Raw genomic sequence first — 13,191 nt, forward strand, 5'->3', positions numbered from 1 at the left:
CCCTACAACCCCCTCCCCCAACAGTTCCTGTCTCTATAGACACTTTCAGCAACAAGGACAGAGTTTGCTTCACACATCACAGTGTCAAATCCAGTGTCTTGGTCCTGTAGTCTTTTTAATGACAACATTTTTCATTATAAAGAAATCTGTCTTAAAACTGTCTTTTTGTAGGTAATATTCATCTCCCCTGTCTGAGTGTGACAGAGGATATTAAAAATGGGATCATTGCTTGTTGAAAAAAAAAAAAAAACACATGCTCTTTTCTTCTATCAAGTCTCCTTATTAATGGAGATAATATCAGCACCAACTGTTAAAAATAGCCCGTTTAATGATGTCTTACTTATTTGGCAAACATATAGAATATAACCTTTAAAAATCATTAAATTGGCTTTCACTCTCACAACTTTAATTTGGGACTCATCCCAGCCACCACGCAGCAAAGATTTACTCTCCTAATTCTCTTTCCCTCTAAGATACTCAGAAGGAGGAAGACATGAGCCCTGCCAGCCTTTTAGTTGTCACTTTTTGAACTTCTGAATTTGTGTTTACACTTGATACTCTTAAGTGGATATGTTTGGCAACCGCCAGTTCAGATAAACCTCCAGAGACTCAGAGACTGTAGTCCTGTTTATTAGTCAAACTTAAAATCATTTAGTAGGGTCGATATATTACCATAAAGATAGTTGTTTATTTTTATTTTATCATCCTTTGCTGTCACTACCGCTGCACTATCGCGGTACTGCCCTTTAGTGAACTTGTTTTCATGTCATGCTGTGACGTATCGTATTGTCACAACCCGGCTCATCATACCCGCGGACAAAACTTGGAGGCAAACCCTAACGGGCAATACAAAATAGGAATTTATTGTCATTATTTAACATTATTTGTCATCAGTTTCAGTGAGGTAATGTGTGTGTATGTTTGTTTGTAACTGTATATGCTGAGGAGAAGCAAAGAACTAGAATTGCCAGGCTTACTATGGGAGATGTAGTCTCAAAACCAGAGCCAGAGCCGGCAGGTCAGAGAGCTGAAGAGTCAGAGAGTCAATCAGGGAAACCAGGAGCTCTTTGAAGGCGGAGCACACCGACATGATGAGCTTCCAGCAGGACACAACAGCAGCCAGACAAAGACCTATTGGCCGCATCGTACCGTATTGTCGCCTTGTGATCTGGAGTGATATGCCTTGTATGTTTGTAAATTTGGCAAATAAAGCTTGATTCATGGCATTGGAAAAGCTGTTAAACTTCATTAAAAACATATATAATACATGAAAAGAATTTAAAGTTTTTATTAGATCTTTCTCTCGCTGAAGACCAAAACTTGCAGAAAATACCTTTATGTTGAAGTTTATATGACGTCTTTTCTTACAGCCTTAGAATAAAACGGTTTTATTGTCGAGCGTTGCTTTTCCTGGATCGAAGGTCTATTTTTTCCTTTTTTAATTTCCTTTCAAAATATAATAAAACCACAAACCTCACGCTGGTTAGAGCAGTGCCTCTGCTGCTCTGAGTATTCTGAGCGTTTATTTCCGTGGCTGTGGTTGTAGGGACTCTTATCGGGCATTCGCCGTCTCCTTGGCTCTTGGGTTTGTTTCCACAGACATTCGGAGCTCTTCTGTGTTGCTGTGGCTATTTTTAAGCCCGTGTGTTTATATTTAGGAACCGGCCACCAAGGAATTTTTGTCACATCAGTGTGTCTCTCCTCCAGTGGACACTGCAGAACTGCTACACCCCAAAGATAACAGGATATCTGTGTGTATATAAATGCATGTGTACTATCGAGCCTCGCAAGTCAACTAATATATATGTGTGTTACTTTTTTTTCCCAACGCATGTCGACTGAACAGACAGTGCATGATGCTATCAGCAGCAGAGGATATGAGGACTACTATTTATAACTCACCTCTATCTCAACTTAGACACACTGTCCCGCCCCGGGGGCCAGGTGCATGTTTGTGTGTTTGTGTGAGCGTCATCGTGTTTGTGCGTTGGTGAGTGGGAGATTTGAGACTCTTTGAATGTGATAGACGGAGCACGAGGCAAAAGAGCTGTGAATGGTGTGTGTGTGTGTTTGGATGTGTATGTGTGTGTGTGCAGCCATGCAGCTGAAGGTGTGGAGTGTGGAGAAGAGACATGTCACACTTGACAGGGGTGAAATGAGAGGATGTGATTGGCTGTTTTCTGATGTCACGGCTCGTGAGCCGTCCCAATTAGAAACAATCATCCAGTGTTTAGTCTCCCCCTCACTCTCTTCTCCGCATGTTTCCAATCTCTCGTCTTTTCTCTCTGCCTGCCCTGTAATTACATTTTCCCTGTTTGTCTATAATTTTGTCCCTGTGTGTTTAGTGTTTTTGTCACTACATCATTTTTTTTGCCTTGTGTCTCTCCTTGGTAATTGTTTCTTTTCATTCCATCAGATTTTCTACATATCAAGTAGTTGCTTTGCAAAAAAAGCAAAACAATAGAGTATAAGGAGCATAAGCAAAAAGTGGGATTTACAATAGTTTAATAGAATTCTAAAGTTTGTTCATGTACAACTTATTAAGAATTGTGCTTTCATAAATCCCGTGAATCTGGGGCGCTGGTGGCTGAGAGATTGGGGCTTGAACCCCGTGTCGGAGGCTGTGGTCCTCATGGCGGGCGGCCTGGCTTCAGGTCTGACCTTTGCCTCCTTTGCAGTATGTCATTCCCCACTCTCTCTCTCCCGGACCTCCGACTCTATTCACTTTCCTATCTCTACAATAAAGGCAGAAAAAAAGCCCCAAAAAACAAACAATCGTTTAATTACAACAATTGATCAAATAACAATATAAAATAGGATGAAAACGATGGTGTGTATTAGACAGTATGTAGGATACCTGCACTGAAAGCTACATCAAATTAGTGATATTTGATATATTTCTGCGTCCGTTTCTTTTTGAGAGAAACAATTGACGGACAGCGAAACACAAAATGACAGACAGAGGGTTGAAGTGTGGCTGCCTTCTCTCCCTCAGTATGAGAGTGTGAACACAGAGAGGGAGGTGAGATTTGATTCGCAGCTTTGTTGTCAGTCGAGTGTTCAGTAGAGGCGCCTCTGGTCTCAGAATAAGACGTTATAGGCCAGCAGAAGATGCCCATTTTGACAAAGAATATTGAAGCCTTGTCCAATGTGTTTCATCCTGAGCGGTGCTTCTGATCACGCAGTCGCGCAAAAGGAGAATATTCAGTTCACTCAAGATCCTCTTCGTTCCGGGTTTCACAAGATGACACCTTGTAAAATAAAGAGATGCAGTTTGTTCCATTTTCAATCGTGTTAACTAAAGAGTGTTTATTTTGCTAATGGAGATTTGTGTGAGGCTCCATTGCCGATTTTGGCTCCCCCCTTTGGGATACCAAAAGTGGGATGTTCAACGGGTGGCCTTGGGTATCATACCCTCCTCCAATTATCTGATTGGCTAACCCATTCACACACATATGGCAGAGGTCGCTATGAAAATTGACCATCAGTATGGACTAATCCCATTCACACACAAGCAACTTGTGTTTAAGCGTCTCGCCCGAGGACTCATCGGACATTTGGCTGCAGGAGCTGGGGATCGAAGAGACAACCAACTCTACCAACTGAGCCACAGACACCCTGATTTTTTACAAGTAAATGATCCTTCAGTGGATGTCAGAAATATCCTAATGACCCTCAATCAAACCTAACAAAGCACAAAAAAAACCACCTCATCGATAGAAGAAAATGGAACATGTAATTTAGTCCAAAGGTGGCAGGTATCATTTTCAATTAAACCAATGTAAATTAAAATAAACATCCCCACACAGAGTCCAGTGTAAACCTGCTGCTTTATTCTGTTCTGTGTATTCCACTGCCGGCCCTTTGCTCGTCACAGTCCTCTGAATATTGCAGAGTGTGTGGGAGTATCGGCCGGCGCTGTGATGAAGACAGGAGGTGACATGTCTTATAGCATGACCTCCCTCCTGTCCCACCCTGCTCGAGCATTGCTTCAGTTTCTACCCCATTAGAACTCTATCTTCTACACACACACACATACACACAGAGAGCCTCTGAAGAGCACTTGAGTGTAAGTATCGAGTGAGCCAACCTCACATAGAGATACAATACCATTACAGAGCACTCCAGCGTCTTGATATAGGGGGGAAAGACATGCATGCACACACTCACACACACACACCAATGATGCAAACGTTAAATCACCCACATTATTCAGAGTCTATACACAAAGTGGAAAAGGAAAAGCTAGGTCATGCATGTAGAGATGGAATTATATACAGTGAGCTGATATGGTTTGCGAACGTCGATGCTCAGTCCCTGCTTTCTGCTTCTGTCTATTTACACTCCCTGTGCTCAGTCGTATTAAACCTACACTGTGTCTTAGAAGTTGTAATCTCTTTTGGTAGATTCTGCATAAATAATGCAAAATCTGTAAAGAACATAATCCAATGTAATACAGTCTAAGAACCCATTTGTTGCGTCTTTCGACAATTTGGCCTCAAATAATCTCCACAAAAGGATATCCGCATAAAAGTGCAGCTAATAATCGCCTCTCAGATGTTGTTTCTCAACACCAACCCCGTTCTCGGTGCACGAGCCGGACTGTAAGCAATGCAAAGTGTCCGTCTTGGCTGGAAGTTTCAGGTTACATAATTTACATACCTCTGGTGGTGGGCCCACCAGAGAATAAACCTTCATAGAGGCAAATAAGGTGGTGAACAAACACATCGGTCGCCTCGGCTGGCGCCTAGCAGCTGACTTAGAACTGGTGCGGACCAGGGGAATTTTAATTAAAATTCCAAAATTCCGCTTGCAAAGTGTCCGTCTTGGCTGGATAAATCCAAACCGTTGTCGGTTATTACAAATGGAGATTGCATCAATGTAAATCCAAAGAGTGATTAATTTGACCTTTAGCTAACAGGTCCTTCAAGGTGTGTTTTAAACCCAACTTTTGCAGGATGAACTTTGGCATTGAGGCTAATGCTAGGCACCATCGCACCACACAGTAGCCCCTAGCGTCACGGTTGCTGTTTCATCACACAACCAACTCAACAACTCTCCCTTTTTTTTTTCCGCCTTAGTCACACTGTGGATTCATTCCTGTGGATGCAGGCTGTAGGCAGTGTGTGCATGTAGTGTTGTGCATTTATGCGTGTGAGTGTATGGCGGTGCGTGGTGTTCATTTTAAGGGCAGGTGTGATCTTACAAAGTGACACCGGGTGGAATCTCTTTGTCTTCATTTGTCTCATATCGCTCACTCCAACCTTTTGTGCTGTCTTCTTGCCCTCGTTTCTCTTTCTTTCGTGTGTGTTGTAGCTGTCAGGTTGCAGCTTCACACTCACACACACACACACACACACACACACACACACACACACACGGACACAGAAGACACGCACAAACACACCAACCTGCGAGTCTATCACAATTAGAGTGCCTAAGACAGGCAGTGTGAACTCTCTGACATTTCAAGGTAACAAAGTCCACACACACGCACAACAAATGATGCAACAAACAACCAAAGTCAAAGTCAGAGCCAATTTTGTGATGCAACAACCCTTTTTTTTCTTCTTCCAATCAAGCTCATTAAACAGCCAGCACCATAAAGCATTTGTAACCTCAAAATGAATGAATAGTCAATTTGTCCACCTGTAATTGTGCTTGTCTGCTTTGTCCAAGCGTCATGTCTCAGTTTGGCTGAAATTAAGTGGCAAATGATTCAGAGTCAGGTTTAATGGAGTGGATATGTGTGAGTCAGAGTGAATGTAGCTCTCACCCCCTCCCCCCCCCCCCCCTAGAACCAGGCCCGCAGAGTTCTGCAGCCAGCTTGTTCCGCACCAATCCAATTTGGGCTTAATTGAATTGTTCTGAGCCCCTCATCCATATATTTTCTCCGCAAGAAGCTTATTACTCTCGATCTGTGTGTGTTTGGTCGTGGGTATGAGTGTGTGTGTGTGTGTGTGTGTGTGTGTGTGTGTGTGTGTGTGTATTCATATCGTGCCAAAGTTTAAATGCTCTGTAGCTGATTGATATTGCTGAGATGCAGTTTGAATTAGCTGCTGGACTAATAAGGGAAGCAAAAAATCCAAATAAATCTTCAACTAAATCTCCTCTTCCCTTTTCTATTTCCTCCTCCTCTCCTCCCCTTTTTCGTTATCCCTCCCTTCTTCCTGAACTTTTTTCTTTTCTCAGGATGTGAAGTCGACTTTCTTCCAGTTCGGGGCCTCCATCCAGCAGGAGGCGCTGCTCATGCTCAACATCATGGAGGAGTATGACTGGCACATTTTCTCCATCGTCACGTCGAAGTTCCCCGGATATCAGGAGTTCATCAACATCCTTAAAACAACTGTCGACAACAGGTGGGATCAAGGAGACTCAAACTGCGTTGTGCTGCTCATTACGGTTGAATTTTCTTCTTTTTCGATTATGAACTACTATTAACGTTCATAAAAAATTAACAGCTGATGATTCATGCCACCCAAGAATACGCTGTTTTCAAACATTAGCATGCTACATTGTCTTAATAACAATTCCCTGTTTGAGTTTAGCAGGTATTCCATTTAAAACTGAACTTTCGCTCAGTACAAAATCATCAACTTCATTGTAGCTCCAAAGTTACGTTTAATGTTCAGATACTTCAGTCTGAACCAATGGGCAGACATCTTTAACCCTAAAGCTCAGCTGCTAGCATAGCTCAAATCTTTATCATACGAACAACAAAATTACATCGCAAATGTTCTCTTGCAGCTAACATACTGTTAGCACTGTTTGCTAGCTGAAATAGAACAGTTGATTTGTCAATACATAAAAAAATGTCCCCAACACACTACAAAGACTTTAGAACTACTTTAGTATTTCTAACTTGGCGTCCAGTGCACAAACCCTAACCCACATGCACGAGCTTCCAGTTTAAGAAGACATGGCAATCACTGGTATAAGAACACGTACAGGTGTGAACAATTCTGCTGTTTTAGAACACATCATGAATCTGATTTTTCCGGGCAATCAGGTTTTTCCTATAAAGGTCTTAAGAACACATTTAAATAACATCTTCAGAAGACATTTGTGAATGAGGCCCATTCATCCCATCAAATTATATTTAAATGTAGAAAAATTCCAGGATAGTAAAATGATAACAAACTCTAGGTTTCTTTATGGAACTGTTAATACGCACTTACCCCGGGCATTTTCTCTAACGCTAACCCCCCACCACCCCCTTTCTCTCTTTAATCTTCTCCGGTATCACTGCAGATTTTCGTCAGAGGAAAGCGACGTCTACTTAAAGAGTTACTGCACACAATGTGTTTTTTTTGTTGTCTTTTTCATCTCCCACGCTCATACAGTATGTACTTCAGAGACAGCCAGCCTGAAAGGATTTCATCAGCGTTCTTAAGATGAGTGTAGATGACAGGTGGGTTTACTGCACATGTGGTTTGGCTGTCTGCCGCACCTTTAGGTTATATTGACTGATGCCGAAACTCTCCACAGAGAGAAAGAGAAAAACTACTAAAGAGACCAGCAAACTATAATTCTTGGCAAAAAATATGTCAAGTTAATGATGCATGTGCAGCAGTGTTGGGATGTTGGCAGGGGCTGGTGCCTGCATCTATGATATATTGAAGCCCAACCGAGGAGGGTCTTTTTCATTAGCAGTTACTCTTTATGTCAAACCAAACTGGTTCAAAATCCAATTATGTATTTGGTATAACAGTCTTTTAAAGGACAAGAAGAGTGAGAATGGATACTTTAATTACTTATTAAATAAGATCGTTGATCTAGCTCCAAAACAGCTGTTACTGTCCGAAAATGGAAAGTTTGAGCTACAAAATGTAACAAAATGGCCAAATTAAGTTTTGAATTCAGATCTAGACACATACTAGTTTATCCCAAGGGAAATTCAGAAGAGTGGGGATGACATGCACCAAATGACGCAGGCCACAACTTTGAACCATATACATTAAACCATGTTATGATCTCTGTATTTAACGAAAGCGGTAATGTTCCAAATAATATTGAAAGGAGAAGGCAATGTCAAAAAAAAAATGCCACATCTGAATTGGTGCCCAATGTCTTGCATGGTAGGGGTTGTTGCTGTCTTATTAGTTGAACCTTTTTAATAAAACTGAAACAAACATATTTAAAGAGCAGGCAGAGTTCTGCAGGGGTCAGATTCTGTGCAAGTTGTCCCTTCCAGTTTGAGGGAAGTGCAAGCTGCTTTTGTGTGTTTGTGTAGATGACCATTTATCATCTGCAATCAATATCTACTCCGTAAAAATGTATTTACTGTATGATACTTCAGTGAGAGGATGCTACACAGCATTAAAGATCTGAAAAGTTACTAAACATTCTTATGTTGATAACTGTGAGGATCGACTCTGTCCTTAAAGTTAAAATTACGCTCATAAATATCAGTTATGAAACCAGAATTAATGGAAATTCCAATTATTTTTGATGAAGCCCTATCGACTTTCTGTGATGACATTGATTTCCTGTGACAGTTTTGATACCAATGAACTTCCATCACTTACTGTAGAAAATTGGACCAATCAACTCAGTTAGTGAGGGCTTGGCCAAAAATAGAAAACGTTAGTATGAGCTGCAGCTTACATGAAATACAGACCAAGGTAGGCTATATAACATGAGAATAAAGGGATTTATTAACAGATGGCTTCATACATCAACTTTCAAGTGGAAATGAATCCAGACAGGCGGTTGGTCTGTATGTTGTTTCTGCATATAATAGTCAAGAGAGTCCAGTAGTTTCAGTTTTCTCTTACATGATTAAACACACACCATACACATTCATTTGTTCCAGCACAGAATGCATGATTGATCTGCATGTAAAGAGTGTACAAAGGTGAAAGAAACAATGTATAATCAGCTTAATTAATATTAAGCTTAAATTAATGACCACTGCCCAACAGACCTGTAGTATTGCTTGATATGTAAATTATGTAACCAGCTTAAATTGATATTAAATGATTTAAGGCTGGTTGGTTTTGTTCAGACGAACCACACCTGCATCTGTTTTGTTATATCTTCTAAACCTTTTTGTAGAAGATTGAAATTGAATTTTCCCATATTGTTATTACCCCCGCTGTCTCTCTATTTGGCTCTCTTTGTTAACATGTCTTTGTGTTTCATTGTCTCTCTTTACTAGTCTTGTCATCTGCGATGTGTAGACCATTATCACTTTGGACAGCAAGAAGAGGACTGCAAGTCCCAAATCACTCTCATGTTACACTGACTATCTCTTGTTGGATACTTTGCATGATGAAATAACTGCTTTTCCCTATTTACTCACCATGTTTCACACGTTGTAACACTCACAAGGACCTGTACTTCTGATACCACAGCATGCTACCAGTTTATGATATTTTACTTTTTTTAATAACTTCAGCAACACAAAATGCCATTTGCTTTGTTTCTGCTGCTTTCAAGCCATGGGTTCATGTACCTGCTATATAACATCACACCTGTCATTGTGAAAAGAGCAGCCAGTCTCACTTGATTAAAAATATGCTCTGTTGCTTTCAACTCCTGCAACAGGACTAAATTAAAAAAAATGGAACTATACAGATCTGTTTTAAGTTTCTTCTCGAAAGTGAAGCTCTGATGCTGTTATGATGTCATACTGCTGGTTATTTATGTAGTAAGTTGTAACTTACAGGGAATAAGTTCAATTGTGGTCATTTCACTATTTTCTTTATCTGTTGGCAACTGAAAAGACAATTGGTAATGAAAACATGAAGGGGCAGTTCTTCACGTTACAAATTAAAAATAACACAAGCTATTTGATAACCTTAGTAACTCAGAGAACAGTTAATATTTTCATTCATCCAATGTGTGGATAATTTAACCGTTAGCTAGAAAGTGGCTAAACAGCCTAGGTTACATTTTGCGAGTTTTGAATGAACTGATACATAAGGCATAATTTACTGAAAGTATCCTAGGAAGTGACAGAATGCTAACATTAGCTGTTAGCTGTTGTCGGGAAGCTAGTGCGTCAGTGGGTCAGTGCGTCAAGTATGTTGTTTTTTTGAGTCAAGTCTCTATATACCTTTCTTCATGTAGTCTATCATACAGTATAACGTGCCCAAATGTCAAGTTAGCATTTGAACACAATCCTAGCTAAAAGTAATATTAGGTAGGAAGTTACTAGCTGTTAACATCAGCTATTTTTACAGGAGCAAATGGGTAACCAAAATGTTATTTTACTTAACCAAATATTTGACATGTGTTCACTGTTTATTCGTTTTCATGCTGTTGAATGTTACTGAATCATGTGACAGAATCAATATTTGTCATATATCCTAGAATATAACGACTTGTGTGTTGGGACACAGCATTAGCCAACAACATCAACAGCAATTTAAGCTTCCTATACCCTGAGGATGATGTCAAAGGAAAATGGCTGCGGTGCAAAAAAATGTCAACTATAACAAAAACATTGTGTAGAAAATAATCTGCACAAATGTCACATGGCTGTGCTGTAGCATGCAGCTATTTTTGGTCGAAACAAAAGGTGCAACACAAGCTGCGCTCCACGTTGATAGCAGCAATATCTTCTGTTAACAGTTGTCACCAATTAACACATTGTCCATTAGCACTGTGCTGGTCCTTTCACATGAACAGACCACTGTTTGTTCTCATTGTCCTTTGGTCGTATGGGCTGGAACCTGCTGAGTGTCATTATCCAGGACCAGCTTTAGCATTTGCATTCCATTCAGCCTTAATGCGTTTCCCCTGACAATAAGCACTCTACACCTATTAGCATTCACATCACACTTAACAATGATATTAATTATAATGGATAATTACAAGTGCCCTTGCCAGCACCTGAGCAAAGTTAATAGTCTATTAGTTAAATATTAACATTTCACTCTTGTCCTTGTTATCCTTGCTTTAGTTTTGTGGGCTGGGACCTGCAGAATATCATCATTCTGGACGCCGTGGAGGAAGACAGCCGCTCTCAGATCATGCTCAAGAAGGTCCAGTCCCCCGTGGTTCTGCTTTACTGCTCCAAGGACGAGGCGGTCTACATCCTGGAGGAGGCTCGCTCCCTGGGCCTCACTGGATTCGGATACATCTGGATCGTGCCGTCCCTCACGACCGGGAACCCAGAGATAACCCCCGACGAGTTTCCGCCAGGAATGCTATCGGTGTCATACGACGACTGGGACTACCCTTTGGAGGCGAGAGTTCGGGATGGCTTGGGGATCATAACCTCAGCTGCGGCAGCCATGTTGGAGGAATATGGCGACATACCTGAAGCCAGGACGTCCTGTTATGGCCAGATGGAGAAGACGACCAAGCTGCCACCCAGTGCACTACACAAGTAAGTAAAGAAGGAGGATGTGAATTTGTTTGTTTGGCGCCCGTGTCTTTAATTATGAGTAAGATATTCAGTGGGATATGCATTTTTTAAAAGGGGAGAGAAAGAGACACAACAGATTTTTGGAACATGTCTTCAGGGTTTGTGTATTTCTATAACATCAAGAGAGAATCCGTTGTTTATGTTTGTTTGAATGCATGAATTTCTGCATTGTCTGTCTGTTTTCTACCTTTGTCCTCAGTAATTAGAGACTTCCCCCCCGAGTTTCCACCAAGTCAACGCTAAGTATTGAGATTGAAAAAAAAGATGCAATTACTGGATAGAAGACCAAGGGATTGAAAGCGAGAGCAAAGAGAATACAGGAAGTATGGGAGTCGGAGAAAAAGAGGGTTGAATGGGAGTCGAGGAGGCAGTTTGCGATTCTGGCGGTGAGGAAACAGGGAAAAGGGAAGAAATCGAGACCGGGGTAACAGCGGGTGGCTGCTACAAATGAGTGCTCTCCAAAATTGAAGAGCTCCTTGATGAGTCCTTCTGTTCCTCCTCTCATTTATTCTTCCCGCCGCTCATTCACCCTCTTCTGCTCTCTCTCTCTCTCATCATGCGCTCGCTCCCCAGCAGCCAGTGGGAGATGTCGCAGGTCTTGCCAGCTCTGTCTGGCTTTCCATCTGGCAGAGGAGGAAGAGATGCATACAACCGGTGTTTACATTCCATTATTGTTTTCTTTTTTAGAACAATGATGTGTGAAATTACAAATCTGGAGTTAGAAATGGCAATATTTGCTTCCAAAAATGTGGGAAATGTTATATTTCTCTGCCTCATTTTGTAATTCGAAAGCTTTAATCATTGGTAAAAGGACACATTTACATATACACATTAAACCATATGGATGGTATTTAACCATCGGCTTATTATTTTATGAAAACATAGGACATCAATGTAATACTAGGACTAGATCCTGTGTGTAAGACTGTGCATAATCATGCCATTATTCTTTACATTTTCAATTAGTACCTTGTGGACATTCATATTTTTGTTTTTTACCTAACCACATCTTAGAAGGTTGTATGGTATTATTCTCACTGTGAGATATTCCTACATCTGCTTGTCAATTTGTGGCAAGTATTAGCAGCTGGTTTTTCCATTTCACTCATGATTATTTTGTCACCTATATTTCAGGAAAGGATGAGTCTGAGCGTAAACAGAGAGGAACAGAGAGAGGAAACGAAATGTAAAACAGTAGGGGTGGGACAAAATATTGATACGGCAACATATCGTCATCCTGACCTGTGAGATACAATTATGGAATCACTTGGTGCCGATTATGAATATTTACCTCTTTTTTTAAAAATATGGTGCCTTAAACATACTTTCCTGGCAGTTTGACTCACGTCATGACCTCTCACTGTGGTGTTTATGACATGAATGAGGCCGAGGTGAACAGTAGTTAATGGGCCAAAGAAGAAGTTGGCAGTGGGATTAAAGAAGAAGAAGAAGAAGAAGACAGCGGGATGATATCTGAGGTGAAACTACCACCAAAGTCCAGTGAATAAATACATTCTTCTTTCAACTTTTTAGGGGCATTTTGTGCTCTGGATGCATCATTATATGTTTGTCTTGTAATGTATCGATGATTGCAGAATCACTGTTTGAGTTACCCTGCTATTCCCACCCCTTATAAACCGATCTGTAAAACATGAATTTACAACTTCAGTTTTTTTCCCTTCCCTTAACTCGTACATTTTGAGAAAACATTTTATACATTTTCCTTATTGGCCAGCTTACGTTTTTTTTCTTTGACAGTTGACTCTCTTGACACACTTCAGGTTTTTGGCAAATAAATCAACCACAAACTATTT

The 13,191-nt window shown here is 40.8% G+C and overlaps 1 protein-coding gene across 2 annotated transcripts in view; it reads left to right on the forward strand.

The window, feature by feature from the left end:
* grin2aa (glutamate receptor, ionotropic, N-methyl D-aspartate 2A, a) overlaps positions 1-13,191 on the forward strand; it is a 140,099-nt gene that overhangs the window by 82,692 nt on the left and 44,216 nt on the right. For both annotated transcript variants that reach the window (XM_061026927.1, XM_061026926.1), the window contains 2 exons: positions 6,193-6,359; positions 10,910-11,338. In XM_061026927.1, the coding sequence (XP_060882910.1) occupies positions 6,193-6,359; positions 10,910-11,338 (596 nt within the window). The remainder of the gene's footprint in view (positions 1-6,192; positions 6,360-10,909; positions 11,339-13,191) is intronic.

Source organism: Labrus mixtus, chromosome 20 (assembly GCF_963584025.1).
Source record: "Labrus mixtus chromosome 20, fLabMix1.1, whole genome shotgun sequence".
Classification (NCBI taxonomy): Eukaryota; Metazoa; Chordata; class Actinopteri; order Labriformes; family Labridae; genus Labrus; species Labrus mixtus.